Below are 20,587 nucleotides of genomic sequence, written 5' to 3'. Positions count from 1 at the left end.
CTGGGTCCAAACTGGGGTGGTGTGGTGAGCAGAAGAACAATGGATTAACCCCAGATCTTTGTGACTTGGGGTGAATGCTTCCATTGTTCAGCATTCCGTCCATCATTTGTAACTCTTGCTTTTTTATAGTGGGAGTCTGGACACCAAAGCAAAAGCATAAGGGGCCAGATGTAGGTAAAACTTATTTACCGATTCTTAATTACCGAATTTTACCGATTCGGTAATTAAGAATCGGTAAATAAGAAGTGGGGGTATGTAGGAACATCCAGATGTTCCATTTACCGAATCGTTAAGAATCGGTATTTACCGATTCGGTAAATACCGACCGGTAATGCTCCATTCATTCCTATGGGCTTTGAAGCCCATAGGAATGAATGGGGCATTACCGGTCGGTATTTACCGATCGGTAAATACCGATTTTTGGCAAGGGTGCAGGGGGTGTCACTTTGACACCCTCTAGCACCCCCAAAAAAGGTTCGGGGGCCATATGGCAGGCATACCTGCCCTAAGGGCAGGTCTGCCTGTCATATGGCACAGGTGTGCATGCACACATGTGCATGCACACCTGAATCGGTATTTCACCATCAAATTGAATTTGATGGTAAAATACCAATTTCTTAGGCCTTGTGGGACTCAGAAGAGTCCCACCTACATATCAATTTTACCGATTCTGTAAAAATACCGGTCGGTAAATTTACCGACCGGTATATTTACAGAATCGGTAAAATTACCGATTTGCCCAGTTTACCTGCCCCTACATCTCGATAGCCAAATACCGGTCGGTAACGGCCGAATTCGGCCGTTACCGACCGGTATTTGGCTACCTACATCTGGCCCAAGGTGCCTTTCCAAAGGAGCATGGATGCTTTTACTTGCCTTGTTATGACTTTAGGTGTGACAGGCCAGTTAAGGCGCCAGAAATGTTATTGGAACTGTCTGTAGCATCTCCAATTCTTTTTACTATACTTCCCCATTTTCTGAAGAATCCCCAGGGACTGTTTAATCCCCGATCACCTCAGGTCAATTCAGTCTAGAAAGTATCTGGAGATGAGGGCAAGTTCCAAACGTTTCACAATCAACTACTTTCTATATCCATTAGGCATTGGCTCCAGGAAGAGATCAAATTTAGAGTGAACAAGATGGTCCATTTGCAGTATGGATCAGGATCTCGATCCTGTGAGGACATTTTTCATCAATATTATCAATTTCTCTTGGAGCTGACACTAGCAGGCTTAGTCTACAGAATCTTTACCGATTACAGATTTGTTATTTCAGTGGGTCATGAGATGATTTCCAATATGGGAGCTCATCCTTTAGTGATGAAGCTTGTACAAGTCATTTCTTTATCACTTCTTCTATATCCCCAACATACGACTCTGTGGGATGTTAACATGTAACTAAAATGCCGCCAAGATTGAAAAAACAACATTGACTTGACTCGTAAACAACTTTCAGCTAAACTGACCAAACTTTTGTTTCACATGTAAAAGTTCTGCTTACTTCTGAAGGATTTACCTTTGTCATTAGAGGAAGAATCAAGGTCTCTTATGAAGACAGACTTTCTGAGGAAAGACCCACGAAAACTAAAAGTTGCTAATATCTCCTGTATCTACTGCCATATTAGCAGCCATGGTAAAATGGATCAAGTCAGAGGCTGGCATAACCCTTGACCATTTTGGTGTCTACTCATTCAGAGAGCAATGGTCACTAGATCCTACCTGATAAGTACTCATTTAGAAAGTATAATGGAGATTTCAGACTGGGCTTCAGACTCAAGTTTTTTTTCACAACGCTTTGAACTAGCATAATACTCGCTTCTGGCCCTGTCATGGAATGCACAATTTCCTAACTTTTGCATCTAAAAGGTTTTTCATATTGGCTACTGTGTAAGTAGTGTCAGAGAAGCAAGCATAAAACTTCCTTCCATTTCCTTAATAGAATTAAAAAATTTCACATGTGAAAATTAGGAAATTTAGACAGATCTAAAGCTCCACTTGGCAGTTTTACCAGACCAGTACTTTTGCTGTTCAGAAACTACCATCAAACAGAACCATGGGCAAGAAAACAGAGCTCATTGAACTAATGTCAGGTCAAGCCCCACACTTCTGAGAAATCATATAAGGAAGGCAAGTTTGTCTTTTTTTTCCTTCTAAGTTGGCCCAGGATAATTAGGATTGCCATAGGTCTGAAGGAAACCTTCTGCAAAGCTGCCATTCTAGCTTGCAGCCAACCCCAAATATGGAAATTAATTCAAAATACAAAAATAGGCAAATAGAGCAGCCATTTCCAGGAATATTGTTGACAATTGTACAAATGTAAAATTCAAAATCAACTCCCAATCTAGGTTAAAGAAATAGCTGTAGGGCAGTTTGATATGACCCTTGCCCCCCCACACCACACATACTTCAAGAAGCCCCCCTCCCTCTTCTGTATTTGCGAAGTCCAGCTCACCTGTTGTGCCCCACCTGGTAGTCCAACAATAGGAGCTTAGCTGGAACTGCTGAGAAGTATAGGGCAGGCAGATGGGCTGGATATTTGGGCCATGAGAGATGGCTGAGGCCAGTTGCAAAAGTGCGATGTCGTAGCCAGAGAAGGCAGCTTCATAGTTCTCGTGGATAAGGATTTCATCCACACTGCGTGCAACAGAGGAGTCGGGCTTATAAAGTTTGTTGACTCCGAGTAGAACCTGCCAGCAGCCAGGATCCATGCTTTTGTTCCTGAAAGAGAGGACCATTTGCTGTAAATCATACACTCTAAAGATTCCCCTCTATAACTCCACCACCTCTATGCAGTACATCATGCCCTCCTTTTCAAAGGCTTCCCCATTCAAGATCACTTCATAACTTTCACCAGTTTCTTATTGTCTTCAACGTTTTATGTACACTGTCCACCCCCTGAGACTTACTCATCCTGAACTACCCTCAACCACCATCACCACAAACAGGTGATTGATAGGAAGCTTCAGACCCACATAAACACTACTTTGAAGCATTCAGTCAGTTCATTCGTTCTATTGGTTATAATCATTTCCCTGTCAATTTAGAAGTAGACAACCATAAGCAAGTCAGTCAACCTAATTAAAAAGAATTCTGAACTGCTAGGCTTAATCTCATTTGAACAGAAACATAAGCAGCTTTATGCCCGTTTTGCCATTTTTGGCATCATCTCTGAGGTGCCACAGCCTCAGAACCCAAGTGTGGACTTTTGCCAGAAAAGTAATGGCTAGAAACCCTCAGATTAGCTATTGCCACTGGGAATTCTGCTGGGAAGCATTCAGTTTCATTATGTTCAAAGAAGCAGTCTGTGCCCTTATAGCCAGAGGCCAGACAACTGTAAAATGGGCAGGGCTCTGCCCGAAAGGCAGTAGTCAAGCCCAATCAGTTAAGCTACGTCACTTTTGAATAGGACAAAAAGCAACAACATATGGGTTTTAACCTAATTAGGGCATGGCAGTGAGGTGCAACATGTGTTTTGATACACTGTATGCTCAGGGCTCATATCTGGACACACCCTTCGAACTTAGGGACACCGACTTGAAAGTAAAACGTGGTTGATGTTAATGCTCGTCATCTTTATCATTAGACAAGGTAACTAACCGTAAACCAGTTCTGCCTTAACCTGCCCAAACTGGTCTCTAAACCATGAATCAAGGAGAGGCAGATAAAATGAAAGTACAGAGATTTACCCAAAGACAACTTTAAACAGAAGAGCCTTATATGAATAAAGATATGTTCATTACAAAAAGGATCAATAGATCAACTACTTTATTCTTAAAAGCAGTAGAGTGACAATAACACTATTAGTGGACAAAAAAAGAAACATTTTCATTCACTTTAATTTTGTATGCAATAGTATAGAATGTCATGGTCAGTTAAGAGTGATTTTGTTGCTCCCTCAGAGAGCTAGACTCTCCTGGGCTGGAGGCAGACTTGCTGACACCAGCCCAGGAGAGTCCTGGGTTAGACCATTAACTAAAAAGGATGAAGTAAATTCTGTAAGACAATCAGCTGGAGTGTGCTAATGACAAAAATAGAGCAGCACCATATATAAAAATCGTCATATTCCAATGATGTGATTAGCAACACATATACAAATTATGCTGTTCTCTCATGGTGCTAAATAGGACTTAGCTTACTTCTAGGGTGCACATGCTTAAGATAAAAACTCTTACCTTTAGTAATGATATTTCTGGTGGAAACACCATCTTCCTGCAGATTCCTTCCTAAAGAAAATCTGTGTTATCGATGCAATCACCCCAGATTTTTAACCTTTTTCTGGAACCAATATTTTTGTTGGCTTTAGACCTCTGTGCACTCTACCCATACTAACCAGTAGTTAAGTACCTGTGATCTGCCCTTAAACATGGTTGAATTGGCACACTCCTAAATAACATATTTAATTTGCCAATATGTCCAGAATATGGTGCACCATGGGCCTGGACATTAAATGCCACTAGAGGACTGCAACCCCTACTGGGCCATCCACTGCAGAGGCAGTGCATGCGTGGTTTCAGGCCTATATTTGTAGGTAGGCTGTAGTAGTGTAACAAATCCAGTTCTACTTGACAAAATGAACCCTTTGACAGGTCAAAACCTCCCTTTTAAATATTAATGAGTCACACTTATGTAGGTCTCGTAACCCTCAAAGCTGGGTGCATTGTATTTACAAGTAGGGAATATATAAATGTAATGTTATCTTGTTCTTACAGTGACAGGCACCCCAGACATATTTTTCACTATGGCAGGCCTAGCTGTCCTATGTAGAAAACCAGAGTGTAGCTTAGAATCCTAATACTGTATCCTGTGAAAGGGACCAACTAGAAAAATAATGAGACAACTATTTGTAATAGTTATTTATAGACCATTTCAATAGTGCAGTCAGAGTTTTGTTTAATATTTAGGAAAATGAACCTCTAAAACGTTATTTTTTCCCAGCTGACATTCCAGGAGGCTAATTTCCATTGACTCCCCATATTCTCCCAGCTAGTAATTAGATTTGAATGGATGTAAAATGCCTCCCAGGATCAAACAACAGGCTAACATGAATAGGCAGAGGTGACTCCTCTGAACTGCACAGAAAATTCAGGGTTGGGCTGTGAGCATCCCTTTTGACACTACAGTGTAAAATCCTACTTGAGTGTCAAATCGTGCGTAATAAGCCTGCTTGGTTTATATATAACACTTGGGGCACACCTTAAAAGAGAGAAAATAGAATGGCAAGACAATTCTTGTGGCTCCCTGTCTGGTTGCTGAAGGATTCTGCTTTTCTCATACCAGACGCCTGTCTCTATCTTTGCTGTTGGTACCATGGCTGCCTGAAATTTGTTTCTAATGTTAGATGTGTGAGGACACTAGGATTGCCACAGTACACTGCCCCATACACCACCAGCCATCAGAGTCCAAATTTAGTGTGGCCGAAGACTTTTGCCATCTAGAAAAAGTCCAAAGTGGGTATGTTTGGCGGGGGAAAATTTGACTCCATTGGTTACGGTGTGGCCAGGAGTCATTGCAACCCATTAGCTAGTGCCAGGCATAAAACAGGCACTCAATTAAGAATACTTTCTGGACCTGCAGCATATCAGAATAAAACCGAACCTGCTGTCCGTGATCAGATAGGAACTCTGAGGGACTGAACTTGCTCTTTCATGTACCCAAGACAGAGAATTGGACTCCAAGGGTCAGTTGGCTAACCTCCAGTGTGGTGACAGGGCGACAAGCTTCTTGAAATGGATGGGAGAAGACATTCATGGCAGGTCAGGTGAAGCACATTAATGTGGAGGTGCAGCTACAACACACATCAACTGCCCTATTCTGTGATACAGCCAAGTTGGGCCCCGCAGCCCAATGAGGAAGTATTTGTGACCACAGTAACCAGTACCTGTGGAGGTCAGACGGAGCAAGCCATCAGCAGATTGGACGGGTACAGCCACCAATTAAGATCCGGGACGACTGATTTGAATATCTGTACTTGAAATGAGAAGCTCCCTTGGTGTTAGAAACACCACATTCTCAAGGAACTGTGGAAGGGCTCTCAGCTACCATCTATCAAGCAATACCATCAAGATGCATAAGGCATCAGACCCAGCATTTAGAGGAGTTGCAGAAGCAAGATCTATTTCTGAGTCAGAAACATCAGAATCATATTCTGAATATCTGCAATCCTCTGGGGAGGTGAAAGAGCCTTCATGCAGTTTGTATTCAGTACTCCCCTGTGGGCCATACTCTTCTTTCTTAATGATCCCCTAGGGAGGTAAATCCTTTGGGCATTTATCATAAAGTGAAAATCAAGGAGAAGGGTTATCATACCATAACATTTTTCCTTGATTAGCACAGGGCACAGGGCTTTCACCAGCCAGTCATTCAAGTAGAGAACTACATGGCCTCCTGTCCTCCACAGCTACAACTGCAAAGACTTTTGTGAGAAAACATGGATTAGTCATCAGTCCAAGCGGTAGGACCCTGAACTGAGTGTTGGGACACCATAGTGAACCTAAAGTAACGTCTGTAGCTAGAGAGGACCGAGAAATATAAGGTGGCATTCTGGAGGTCCGAGGCACCAACCAATTCCTCCCATTGAGGACAACACTTTGAAGCATAGCAAAAAATTATGGATGGAATGCTTGAATTTATCTCAGACCAGACCCTGGTAATTACTCGAGCCGCTACCCAGTCCATCATTATTTTGCACACAATCTCACCTAAGTTTCGAAGCAGCTAAATGCAGGGGGAGCCGCTTCGTTGTTTGGGGCACTTTCCTGGAGGAGGAAACTATGAGTCCCAGGGGGCCTGCATCATTGCCCGCACCTGAGCCTGCTGATCAGCGCATTCAAAGCGCCTCGCCGCTCCCGCTGCCGCGGGAGCCGCTTCGTTGCTTGGGGCACTTTCCTGGAGGAGGAAACTACGAGTCCCAGGGGGCCTGCATCATTGCCCGCACCTGAGCCTGCTGATCGGCGCATTCAAAGCGCCTCACCGCTCCCGCTGCCGCGGGAGCCGCTTCGTTGTTTGGGGCACTTTTCTGGAGGAGGAAACTACGAGTGCCAGGGGGCCTGCATCATTGCCTGCACCTGAGCCTGCCTGATTGACAGGTCTACTTATCTATCCCTAAGCATCCGTACCGCGGGACGCGCGTGGGCGCCCCCCGGGCGAAGCCCGGGCCAAGGGCGGGCCCGTTTAAGCCCGTTCAGGAATGTGCAAGGACGGGACTGGCACCCCTCTTTCATCTCACCCCGGCGGATTGACATGTGAGTACTTAACTACTTCTTATTGCTTCACCAGTTTTATTATGCCCCCAAAGGAGCCTAGAGGTAAAGCGGACAATGCTAACTTTACAGGAAGAATGGACCAGTTCATAACAAGGGTAAATTCTGTTCTAGACCAGGGGATCACGCTGATGGAACGTCGAGTTTCACAGGATTTAATGATTGACAGAAGGTCTTCGATGGGGCATATTGCTAACGCACGGACTCCTGTTCATCAAGGCCAACATAGTGGTATTGGCGCTTTAGCAATCCTAGAATCCCCAACGATACACCTACCACCTTCTGATATTAACCACAATTCCCCCGAGGACCAGTCTATGGTGTCTGACTCGCTATTGATGTCTCCCCACAAGTTACCATCTGCGCCTAGCACTGCAAAGGAGCATAACACTAGACAATTGCATGAGAGACATCCAGGGGCTATCCCTAAGCATAAGCAAGGGTTGTCTAACAACAATGGTGGGAAGAAAAAGAAAGCGCCAAAAAACCCTAGAGTAATTCCCGCTACAGGGAAGAAGTCCGATGTGGATACTTCGGCTATTGTAGTTACAACATTAGTTGATCCAATCCCTGCTACGACGGTGCCTCAGGCCGCAAGTGGGGGGACAAGCCCTCTTGTAAGGGCAGAGATGATGGACTCTATGCTGACTAATGTATGTGACACAATTAGACTTCTCCTTCGTCCAGTGGAGGATAGATTAAGCAGGATCGAACAGCAATTGAAAAAGATTGAGCTCGATCTTAGGGGAGTTGTTGCTCAACCAATAGACAAAGCTAGAGGGGAAAGTACCGCGGCTGCACCGAGGGACCCGCTGGTATTGACCACAGTCCATCAGGTACCTGTTGCAGCCCATAAATAAGGGCGCAGTGGCAGCTGTTGCTAGTAAATCATGCCAGCACACCACTCCTCATCTCAGCGAGGATGGAGGGGGCCCCATAGCTCAGGTTCCCAAGGGTAAAAATATCTTCAATCTACCCCCGGAAGTTTGTCCCTTTGTGGTAGTCCTGGCTGGAGTCCCAGAACTGGGTAAGCATGAAGCAGAATCTTTCTCAGCACTGAGGAATAGGGTTGCCCACTAGTTAAACAACAACAGACCACTGCCACCACATGTAGTATGTAAAATTCTGATGGTCCGGAGGGTGCCATGGGTGGGACATCTGGCTAAGAACATAAGGGGGGATTGTGTCTTGGTCAATTTTAATGACCCTAGAACGGTTGAGCATATTTGTAACTGGAGACACCCAAGCACAGGAGTAACTATTCGCTTTCTCCCATTGACCTATATCTATCCCCCAGGTCACTTTACATCAGCAGCGGATAGGTGGACACTAGTGCAGCGGAACGGGAGGGGGCTGCCTCAGGGGGGATGTCTAAGCCTCTACTTTCTTTAATTCAAACTTCTATTCAAAATCGGTTTAGCTGTCTGGAGGCTGTTGACTGACTTCAGGATCAAGAAGAAGCACCAACTAGTTCTTTCTCCCCCCCAGATAGCTTTTTCTCTAGCCCTCCTGTACTGCCCCAGTCCTTGGGTTTTGTCACACCACTCCTTAATACAGTCCTCCAGAGGGTTAGCAACATTATTGATCGGGTCTCAGATGAAACTCCAAGCGCCCTAATTTCCTATGATGGTCCTACCAGTAATCTTAGACTTATCTCATGGGATGTTGCTGGCCTACGTAATAAGCTTTCACTACCAGATTGGAATGATTTTATTGATGGGTATGATTTGTGTTTATTTCAAGAAACATGGTGTCTTGAACCCTTGTACAAGCCTGGTTTTTCTTGTTATCATGTACCTGCTACCTCGTCTGGACGAGGCCGTCCATCTGGAGGGCTCATGGTATGGGTCAGGGTAGAGCTTACCCTGAAGATCACTCATGTTCCTCAGTAGATATAATGCGGCTCTCCCTCAAGGGTAACAAGGGCAATATCACCTGGGAACTGTTTAATATATATGCTAGAGGTACCCAAGGGGGGGCAAAATCATCCACCATCTCGGTCCTGTCTGAGATGCTCCTTTCTTGTCCCTCTGATTCCTTTGTCTTGGTCGCCGGCGACCTAAATTGCTCATTTGAGCCATTGGCAGTGGTCGACATTTTAGGTATCTGTGAGGAGGATGCCAGATGGGGCATTCCCTCACTGTCGCTTGCGCCAGTGAAGAAATGGTCACCGGTGGTCATCCAACTGAACGCCTTAATGCTAGAATTTGGGCTAAGAGCGGCTAACGGGCGCACACCCTCTGATGCATCGGGAGCTAATACATATAACAGGGTCTCTTGCCAAAGCAGAATCGATTATATATTGGTTGATAGGAGGTCATGGAAGTCTGTGGTTGATATGATCATTATACCATCGATAGATAGTGATGGATATGATTGGCACCTTGTTTGTAGACCCTAGTAGAAATGGTTTGATAGAAACTGTAGATTGAAAAAAACCGGTTTGATAATTGCTATCAATTCCAATAACCCTGCTGAGGTTAGGCTGGCAAGATTGCAGTATAGGAAAGCAATTGTAGATGCAAAGAGGGGCTGGGAAGAATCTCATTGGATTAGTCTAAAAGAGGCGAGCCAGTCTAAGAATGGCGAGCTCTTTTAGGCCTTAGTGAGAAGATCCAATGGCTGCGATCCGGACCAAATCCCCAATCATATAACTGAGAGCGAGTGGTTTGAGCACTTCAGGAAGCTATACGTAGGGGATGAGGAAATAGGTAGTCCAGGGCCTCTAAGTGGCTCTATGGTAACTGCCCCTGCTCAGGAATGCTTCCCTAGGATAGAGAAGAAAGAGGTAGTGGCCGTCATAAACAAAATTGTACCCGGCAAAGCCCCGGGATAAGATGGCATCCCGGTGATTTATTTAGAGCTAATGCCGAGGAATGGGCCACCTTTTTTGTACTCCTCATTAATGCCCTGTTGGAAGGCTCGCCGGTCCCGAATTCTTGGAAGGGGGCCGAAGTAATTCCCGTTTATAAGAAGGGCTCCAGGGGAGACCCTGCCAACTACCGTCCAATAAGTCTTATAGACGCTGGACAGAAGTTGGTTGGCTGGGTTCTCCTGGAGAGGATTCTCTCATGGGCGGATGAAAACAACATCATCTCACAGTTCCAGGCGGGCTTTAGGGCTTGCACAAGCAAGATAGATCAGGCATTTAGGTTGGCACTCTTGCACTGGAAGGTCGTTACCATTGGCAAAGGCGGTCTTTATCTGGCATTTATTGACCTGAAGACCGCCTTTGACCTGGTCCCGCCAGACCGCCTATGGCTGGTCCTGCAGGAGATGGGGATTACCCCGCCCATTCTGAACCTTTTGGCCCGTATGCACGATGGAAACTACGCCCGTATTAGATGGGGATCACAGGAGCAAAAAAAGCGATAAAATCTCTGTGCTGGCACCCACACTATTTACGCTCTTTGTGAACGGCGTAGTCTCCTTTTTGCTTGAATTCAATGCTGACGCCCCGGTCCTGGCAGGGGATAAAGTCACTGCACTGCTCTTTGCAGATGATACGTTGTTAGTATCAACAACTCCCGCAGGGTTACAGAAGCTGTTGGATCGTTTCTGCTTGTCTTGCAAGATGAGGGGCCTTGTGATCAACACCTCCAAAACAAAGCTTCTTTATTTCAATCCAAGCAGATCGTCCAGATCTACGCTGACTCTCGATGGGGTGCCACTGGAGCGCGTTAAAGAGTTCGATTACTTGGGGATCCGAATCTCTGAGAAATTTAATTGGCAGTTACATATTGACAAAATGGCCCTAAATCACAAACGGGTAGTAGGAATAATAGGGAGGGAACATCGTGCGTCCACCTCTAAGCCCATTGCCCCTGCTTTGGAAATCTATGCTGCTAAAGCAGTAGGCTGCGCCCTATATGGAGCAGAACTTTGGGGCTTTGGATGTGTTGATGTACTAGTTACTACTGAAAACAAGTTCTTTAGGGAGCTTGTCTCACTCCCGAGGGGCACCCCCACCAAGCCACTTTTGTGTGATTTGGGTCGCCGGTCAATTAAGGACCTGGCCACCTTGCGTTCTCTCATATATTGGACCCGGCTATGACGCACTCCAGAGCTCGCCAGGTATGTTGAGGGCCTAAGCGAGGTCATGAATCTTCAAGGATCCCACAAGATCGGATGGCTAACTAACATAAGGAAACTTCTCTTGGCCACTGGACTATTAACTGCTTATGAGTCTGGGGTAGTGCTATCAAAGGTTGAAACCAAGAGAGCCTTTTAGGCATGGGTTGATATCCAAAAGCAGAGAGACCCAAACCAAGGCAGGCTGACTGAGGCATTTCGTCAACACAAACACACACCTCACCTGGAGCCTTATCTTGACTTCATCACAAAGCCGAGAGATAGGACTCTCTTTATCCAATTCAGGATGGGTACCCTTCCTCTTCGTGATCGTACCAGCAAATGGAAGCCCCTTCACCAAACGCCCATGGATTGTCCAAATTGTGCTGGTGTCGCTTAAAATATCCCTCACCTTTTCTTCGTATGCCCATCATACATAAAATCCAGACTGAAATGGCTCAAACCGGTGTGCCTGCAGCTTGAGACTAGGGATCACTCTGTTGCTATCAGAATACTTAAGGCTGATGCCAGCAAAACCCTAGCCTGTGGGGTGGCTAAATTCTTAAGCTGGGCATGGCTGATTAGATTAAAGGCGTTATGAAGAATCTGGCTGATTAGATTAAAGGCGTTATGAAGAATCTGTACAAGTAATTGTTTTTAAACATTCACAAAGCTGGAAAAGTTTAATACATTTTTTAACTATTTATTGTATACTAAAAGAAGTTCTTTGGCTGAATTTCTCCTTTTTATGTATTTATTATGAATTGTGTTTTAACCTGTAAATGTGCTTTTATAATATCACATATCGAAATAAAGCTTTGTTGATTGAGCTAAATGCAATTCAGTCTTTAGGATGCTCTAATGGAACAGTCCAACCCGAACCACCATGTCAGGTCTTCCCTGAACCGGAACACAACCAATCCATTGTTTTCGGAAGGGAGGAGGTTATCAGCATCCAGATTCTTTTTACTCAGAGCACACACAATCTTTATTAGACATGGCAAGAGCACTGAGGTCTGACTGGAAAAGTTATTTCATACAAACAAATCCCAGGGGCACAGAAGGGGACTCAGCCAATGGCTCATTATCTCTTTACTTTCTCTTTTGTCACACAAATGATGCCAGCCAACTTAGACGGCTACGAATACGGCACCAAAAGCAGCATCATAGGTAGTGATGAAAACATGGGGTATCGTGACTTATAGGACATTGACTTAGTTGGCATTGCCAACACTGGATCCTGTGGAGGCACGGGGTCAGGAAGTGTTGGGGATGGAGCCATCTGAGCTGTCAAACCCACAGGATGAGGCCCACCCTTGGGCAGTGGCAAACATGCCATGGAGCAATCCTGAAAAGATTCAACATGGCTAGCTGGAAGGACATGAACTTTGCAAATCAGATGATGGAGTCAGAAATTCCAGCTTCATATTTTTTAATGTCATGATCAGCTCCAGCAGCAAGGAAGAGCCTGACATTGGCGGAATGTGTCAAGAGTCAGAACGGTCCCAGGAGAGGGGCTGTTACCTCAAGCAAGAAAAATATGTTTTCTTTCTATTGCGCTTTTCGGGGGGGGAGTTGTAAGAAGGTCTATTGAGAGATCGTTCCCTTTTGGAGCCCTTTTCTGGAGGAAAGGGAGAATGCTGTGGTGTATAACTGTAGCCTTAATCAAAAACATCATGGCCTCCCATTTCCTGATGACCTTATGATGTATTAAGGAACAGGAGTTTCAGACAAATAGACTGTGCTAATTTCCAAGACACCTCATGGGTTTGTCATGTGGGACCGACAAGGACACCTTCTTATGGCATCTGCAACAGGGTTTCAACTCTGAAATTTTAGCAGGAGACAATTAATCTAGTTACTGTTGAAGAGCTGATGAATTTTGCTCATGAGCACCGTGAAGAGCTTCAGACATGTGATATTGAGATAGAAAAACAGGAAATAATGCCAGCGACAGCTACAGTTTTATAAACTCTGATATTGTCACATCTATGGTGGAAGTAATGTCAGAAGCTGCATGGCACCATCTGGTGAGGCTGGAAAGCTATTGTTGGGGAAAAAGTTTTCAGATCCAGTTTGGTTCCTGGGGGATGTTTGTACGGAACTTTATCAGGTGAGGAGAAATCAGCATGGAATGTTAATTAATAGAACTAGGAGGGACCTCTACTTGGGAATCTGAAATCAGTCATAGAATATACTTCCCTGGGGACAGTTGGTGACAGCCTCTTCCATTCCCTTACTTGAATAGTGGAAATTATAATTTTTGAAGGTGACATCATCGTTTTCATGGGCCCTGGCCTTGCCAACAATAGTCCTAGAACTGGACAGAAACTAGTTCTCCAGACTCAGTTCTTTCAATTCACTTCAGACTCAAAATAAGGTCTTCAGACCAATTTTGAGATGATACCTGACCAGGACACTCAGGTCCCCTTTAAGAGTTGCTCTGAGTGTTATCACCAGGGAAGGGACTACCTCTCCATTCAGCTATCTCTTTCCCTTTGTGTCTAGCCCCTGAAAGCTAAACCCTATAAATACGAGCAATGAAGCAGTTGTTTTTCATTTGTTCTGCATTTAAAACAAACATATACAATTAATTTACAGTAATATTTGACATCAAATACAAAGTTATTATAAAGTTTAAAAAAAAGTCTTCAATGTTTCCTATACTTTTGTCATAGGGAGATCTACCACCTATGTGGAGACAACCTCTAGTAAAAAAATAAAGGAAAAGAAAAAATGTTTAACTAAAAAATAAAATAGCAAAAAGTATTTGTATTTTAAATATTCATGTAAAACTAATTGTTTATACTTATTTCAAATGTAGAATAAAAACGTAATTTTGAATTACCTGTTTAATGAATTTAAATATAATAAACTACATACAAACTAATCTTTAGAAGTTTAAATTAAATAATAATAATTTTTTTAATTTTTTAAAACATATTTTTATTGTTTTTTTCTTTTTTTGTGACAATGTACAGATACACATGATACACATGACATATTACATTGTAATACATATAACGTATGATAGTTGTTGCCGGTAGCACGCCCTTGTTTTTCTTTTTCTTTCTTCTGTGTCGCGCTAGTTGTTCAATTGTTCAGGTATGCTTGCGGGTCTTTAGTAATGGGCGTGTTGGTAGGATGTTTTTCGGCTCTTACACCCGTTTTTAACAAATAAACATAACATATATCATAAAGGCGTTTGGCTGGTGGTTGTGGATTGACCGTCTGTCTCTGATGGGACTTCTCGCTGTGTTTGCGTCAGCGAACTTTTTATGGCAGTTTGTATGGAGTTAGGAATTTGTCTAGGGTTGTCCACATCCCTCTGTCTGGCTTCCTCCATGGTGTGTGTCTCAGTGCTGTGTTGTCTGCCCCTCTTAGGTACGTCACCCAATTCAGCCACCCTTTGAAAGTAGCTTTTGTGGTGTCTTTCCATTTGGCCAGCACTGTTTTTGTAGCGCTCATCAGAAGGTAGTCTAGGAGGTTTCTGTCCTGTTGTGTGGCTATGTCTCTGGTGGTGTGAGCTGTGGTTATGGTTGCAAATTCTTGTTTCAGGGTGCAGCCTAGGGCCTTGTTTGTAAAGTCGAACACCTTTTTCCAGAATTTCCTCACCATGCTGCATTCGAAGATGAGGTGGGCAAGGTCCCCCTTTTCTTTACCACAATTCCAGCAAAGGTCGTTGTCTCTCAGACCTATCTTTGCGAGTTTAGCTGGTGTCCAGTATGCTTGGTGCAGCAGCCAGAATTTAATTTGAGCAAGCACTGGCGATATCATATTTTTGGTTGGGGACGCCCACATAGTGTGAGCTTGCTGTTCTGTAAGCTTGGAGCCTGACTGCGCTTCCCAGTAGTTATTGTTCTTGGTGTTGAGATTGGAGGAGGCCGGGAAGAGGAGTTTGTACAGGTGTGAGACTTGGTGTCCTGTCATGTTTATGTTTTCCATGAATCGGAAGATTGATGGTGTCTGCTTGGTTAGTTTCGATTTAGTGATGGCAGTTTTAATGGCTAGGAAATTGTATAACTCTATTTCTGGGAGGGCATGCTTTTCCTTTAGGTTGTTGAAAGTGTGGGGTACTCCCCCCTATTTCAGTTGCGCTGGGTGAGTAAATCCCCGTTGTTTCCATGTTGTTATGTCGAGGGGTCTCCCCTTGTAAGGTAAATTGGGGTTTTCCCAAAGTGATACCCACATCCAGTTTTTGAAGCTAACTTCGAGTTTTTGGTCTACCTTGAGCAGAGCGTGCTTCATTATCTTGAAGATCGGGTTCCCTTTTAGTGTCTGTTTGTTGGACGTGAAGAGGACTAGGGGTTCTATGTTGTTCAGGATGGCTCTCTCTAACATTAACCTTGCCGGCGTGTATTGATTTTGCTCGAGTATCCAGTGCATTCCTTGTCTGGCTATAAAGGCTGTTTGGAAGGTTCTCAGATCACACATTAAGGCCACCTATTTTTTTTTCCAGTCTCAGTTTCTGGAGTCCTATTCTCGTTTTTTTGTCCCGCCAGATGAATTTGTTTAGCAACTGATCTACCTTCTTATGGAAGTCGTCTGTGAGTGCTATGGGCAGCATTCCTGCTAGGTAGTTAACAATAGGGGTGATCATCATTTTGACTGTGTCTATTCTGCCCCACCAGGTGATGAATTTGGGCGACCAGTTTTCCAGCAGCGCTTTGATTTTTTCTAGGGTAATCTTCTCGTTTTGTTCGAGGGTGATTTTTAGATTTTTTCCGAATTGGATCCCTAGGTATTTAACGAATCCCGGTTCCCCTGCTAGTCCTGACTCACCTAGTACCTCTTTGGTCATGTGTATGTTTATTGGCATACACTGAGTGGGTAGCGTACGTGTCTATGGTGCGCATGAGGGCAGGTATGGATGTAGAAGGTTCTTCTGTTGTTATCAATATATCATCCGCGTAGGCCACCAGTTTGGCTATGGTGTTATTAATGGTTATGCCCGCTATGTTCCTGTTAGCTAGAATGTCTCTGATCAGTGGTTCTAGTGCCAATAAGAACAGCAGTGGGGATAGTGGGCAGCCTTGTCTAGTCCCTCTTTGGAGGTTGAAAGGGTCCGAGGTAGTACCGTTGATTGCAATTTGTGCTTTGGGGCCCTTGTACAGAGCCATGGCCATCCCTATGAATATTTCTCCAAGCTTGTATGCTTGCATGCATTTTTCTAAGAATTGCCAGGACACCCTGTCAAAGGCCTTTTCTGCATCCAGTGTGATTGTTACTGCTGCGTTGTGGGATTTAGAGCAGTGTTCGATGACATGACAGAGGAGTCTTGTGTTTTCATGTGACATGCGGGTTTTCATGTAGCCTACTTGTGTGCTCCCTATTAGCTGTGGGAGTATTTTGTTAAGTCTTGTAGCTAGGATTTTGGCCTATATTTTGCAGTCTATGTTTATAAGGGATATGGGGCGGTAGTTTTTCGGCCATTGTCGGTCCTTCCCTTCTTTGGGTATTACGATTATATTGGCTTGTGCCATCGTGTCTGTTGCCTTCCTCTACTTTCTGCAGTGATTGAATACATTAGTCAAGACCGGTAGTAGCTCGTCTTGGAAGGATTTGTAAAACGGCGCTGTGTAACCGTCTGGACCCGGGGCCTTATTGTCTTCAAGGGCCTTGATAGCAGCCGAGACCTCGAGTGCTTTGATTTCTTTGCCTAGCTCTGTTGCTTCTTCTGTTGATATCTTGGGTAGGTTTAACCTCTCTAGATAGGCCCTGGTTCCCTCCTGATCGAGGTTTTCGTCTTTTTTGTAGAGATCCTTGTAGAATTCCATAAATGTATGTAGGATGTCTTTGTGCCTGGTATGCGTTTTATTGTTGGTGTCCGTGATTGAGGGGATATGGTGTTGTCTCTGCTTATGTTTGAGGTATGATGCTAGGATTTTTCCTGCCTTGTTTGTTTCGCAGAGGTTGATTTGTTTGTACTTTCTTATCCATAGTTCGGCCCGCTCGCTCAGGATTCTGTTGTATTCGTACTTTTTCTTTGTGAGTTCTATCAGTGTGGTTGAGTCTGATGTGTCTCCTATGTGTCTCGTCTCTAGTAGTTTAATGTCTTTTTCTAGCTGGTTCAGCTGTGCCTTAGCTTCTCTGTCCCTTCTCACCTTGATTTCTATTAGCGTACCCCTGATGGTCGCTTTAAGGGTGTCCCACAGGGTTTTTGAGTCTGTGTCAGGAGTATCCTTCTCCTTGATGTAATCTACAATGGCTTTCTGGATTGTGCTTTTGTCTTCCTGTTTTGCCATGACAAAGTTGTTAAATCGCCACCTGCGGGTGAAATGTTCATTGTGTCTCCCTGTGAGGTGTAGGCTGTTGCAGGAGTGGTCTGAGATCATTCTGGTTGCAATGTCTGTGTGCTCTATTAGGTGAGTGTGTGAGCTCGAGATGAGAATGTAATCTATTCTGCTGTAGGAGTTGTGTGGGTTGGAGTAGAAGGTGTAGTCTCTGGTGTCGGGGTGTTGCAGTCACCACGGATCTACTAGATTGAATCTGTTACAAATGTTCATTAACTTCTTGTGAGATGTAGGGGTACGTGATTGGGTTTTTGATTGTCTATGTAGGATCGGGTCAAGCGCCATGTTGAAATCGCCCGCAAAGACCAGACAAGTTGTGTGAGTTGCTGGTCTCTAATTCTTTCTCAATCCCCTCCCAGAATGCAGTGTCGTCGTTGTTTGGTACGTATATGTTTGTCACTAGTATTGTTTCTTCTCCTCTTTTCAGGTGCGTGATAAATAGTCTGCCTTCGTTATCACACCGCTCATTCTCGATGGTTATGTTTGCATTGTTCCTGATCATTGTAATGACTCCTCGTTTTTTCCCTACTGCTGGCGAGCATGCAATCTGACCTATCCACCTAGCTCTGATTTTGCTCGCTTCGGCTGCGGAGAGTTTGGTTTCTTGTAGCATGAAGATGCCGCCCATAGTCCTGGCTAGATAGTCTAGTATCTTCTTTCTCTTGATGGGATGAGTTAGACCTTTAACGTTAAGGGAGATAATCTTTAGGTCTATTGATAACTTGTTGTTATTCAGTGTCATAGTTCATAATGCGGTTGGCTTTACCTGCTCTACTCGTGGGTGACCTGAATCCTACCTTTGGGCATTGTGAGCTAGCTGCGTATTTAGAGTCAATTTGGTGTAGTGATGTCAATGAACCAGATGGTCTATCTGCCGATTTGGTACGAACAGAGACAGGGACGAGGACTGATTTGGTACGAACAGAGACAGGGACGAGGACTGGACATACTGCACGAACACTAACCACAAAACGAAACAGACATACATGGCCCTCCCCCTCTCCGCCCTTACCCCCTCCCGGCCTCCCCCCACCCCCCTACTGGTGTGTCGTACTTTGAGCGTGCGACAGCAAGGTCCCTCCCGCCCCGCCCTTACCCCGTGACAATGTCTTTCTGGAGCTTGCATATTAAAGGATATATCTTTCTGTTGCACATTTTCGTGAGGTAGCTTTTGTTGTAGAGTCTTTTACAGTGCTAGTCTTTATATGAGGTAGTCTTGTATATTTGTCTTTGTGTGCTATCTTTTTTGTATTTTTAACTATTCAGCTATTTTAAATATTTAATTAAGGTCATCATTGTGTTCTACAGACTTGTAGTTTAAGTCCTACCTGCTTAATTTTTCTATGTGAGGGTGTTGCCATGCCAGTGTTTGGCCATGTATGGTGCTGGACTTACTGCAACACTGAGATGGAGTCATTTACTTCAATTTGGTCCCTTTATGTCTGCAGTAACTTTAGAAGTGCAGCTTCTGAGTAGCAATGGGTTTACTCTTTTGTGAGTGGGTGCCTATCTCCGTACACCCTTCTTTAAATCCCTCTGACCTGGTCCCTCCCACATTTATTACTAAGTAGTAAGCTTACATGTGTGAGCATCTCCCATACAAAGGATAAGAAAGGTAGAGGTGGAGATTTACACTGATAAGTCTATGAATAGCAATAGTACTTTAGAAGTACTATTTGAGTAGTACTAAACATACTACAAAATGCAGCTTGTAAATAGGTCTCTAGGTGTTGAAAAGATGTTTGTGCCTTGTTACATATATGGCAAATTCTTCGTTCCCTGTCGTAAAATCCTCTGCCATGACAGATAATCAAAATCATAGATTTTCCAAAGTGAAACAACACCCACCAAAAGATTTTATCTTCAGAAAACTAAGGAAATCATGTAGAAACACAAAGGATTTATGAAAAGACAACGTTAAATTTTGAATGAAAAGGAAAGGTGGTCTAAATAGAAGTGAGACTCTACAAAAGAGGACCTCTAAGCAGTAGAGAACATCTGAAGAAAGGGCCACAGAAAGCAAACCTGGATCACGCAAAAAAGAGGGATTATCCGAAGACAAGACTGGCAAATTCAAGGATCAGTCATCTATCTAAATAAAGTGAAATAATCATCTAAAATCAAACAGTATGTCAAAAGATAAAAATGCCCCAATAGGGGGGTATGGTCAATAGGCCAAAAGGACGGACACTTGAATAAGCAAGTTTTCACCATCCCCATCATCCGTTCTAATCCCGTTTGATTTCACATGCCATTAAGATCTGTAAGCAAAGACGTTGTTTCGTGGAGATGTGGACCACTGATCGTCCTCCAAAAGTGAGTTTGCAGAGCACTGGACGGCTGTGGTGGAGAAGCGCAGCATGAGAGATGCAGAGTTTCAAAATGGTAGACAGAGGGATCGGCAGTGACTGAGCCTGGAGCAGCAAGCAGCCCATTGTACAATTGAGGGACATTGAAGGCCCAAGCTAGCTCTTACTTGGTGGTTGTCAGAGGACTGGTGTTGGAGGCCTTGATGACCATGTCCCGAATTGAGTGCCCCTGCTGAAACTGGAAAAGAAAAGGTAGGGTTGATGCAGCTGGTTAGGAGGGGCAGATAATCCAAGGAAGTATGCTGTGGCCCTGCACTTATTGAACCACTCCATGGCGGAGTCTGCCTTGTCCCCAAAGAGGCGAACCCCATCAAAGGGCATTTCAATAACAGATGACTAGACATCGCCTGAAAAATCTGTTGACTGCAGTAATGCATGGTGACGAATTGCGACACTGGCTTTCCCAATGGAATCAGTGGTATCTAGGCCACAAAGAATTGTAAATTTGGCTGTATCACGACCGTCCTGCATATTTTGTGTCAGGATAAGGAAAACCGGGATGGCTTGAGCCGCTGAATCCCAATGGGAGTGGGAACAGCAACTTGACAGGCAACTGACATTGGTAGACTTGAGGGGCAGAGTTGTGGAAGAAAATA

The 20,587-nt window shown here is 44.2% G+C and overlaps 1 protein-coding gene across 1 annotated transcript in view; it reads right to left on the bottom strand.

Annotated features, from left to right (window-relative positions):
• LOC144766850 (polyserase-2-like) overlaps positions 1-20,587 on the bottom strand; it is a 1,745,029-nt gene that overhangs the window by 561,625 nt on the left and 1,162,817 nt on the right. The window contains exon 10 of the mRNA XM_078650565.1: positions 2,452-2,717. Coding sequence (XP_078506691.1) covers positions 2,452-2,717 — 266 coding nt within the window. The remainder of the gene's footprint in view (positions 1-2,451; positions 2,718-20,587) is intronic.

This window comes from Lissotriton helveticus, chromosome 7, assembly GCF_964261635.1.
Source record: "Lissotriton helveticus chromosome 7, aLisHel1.1, whole genome shotgun sequence".
In the NCBI taxonomy this organism is placed as follows: domain Eukaryota; kingdom Metazoa; phylum Chordata; class Amphibia; order Caudata; family Salamandridae; genus Lissotriton; species Lissotriton helveticus.
The sequence above is the reverse complement of the archived record's forward strand: the minus strand, read 5'-3'. Positions and strand labels throughout refer to the sequence as shown.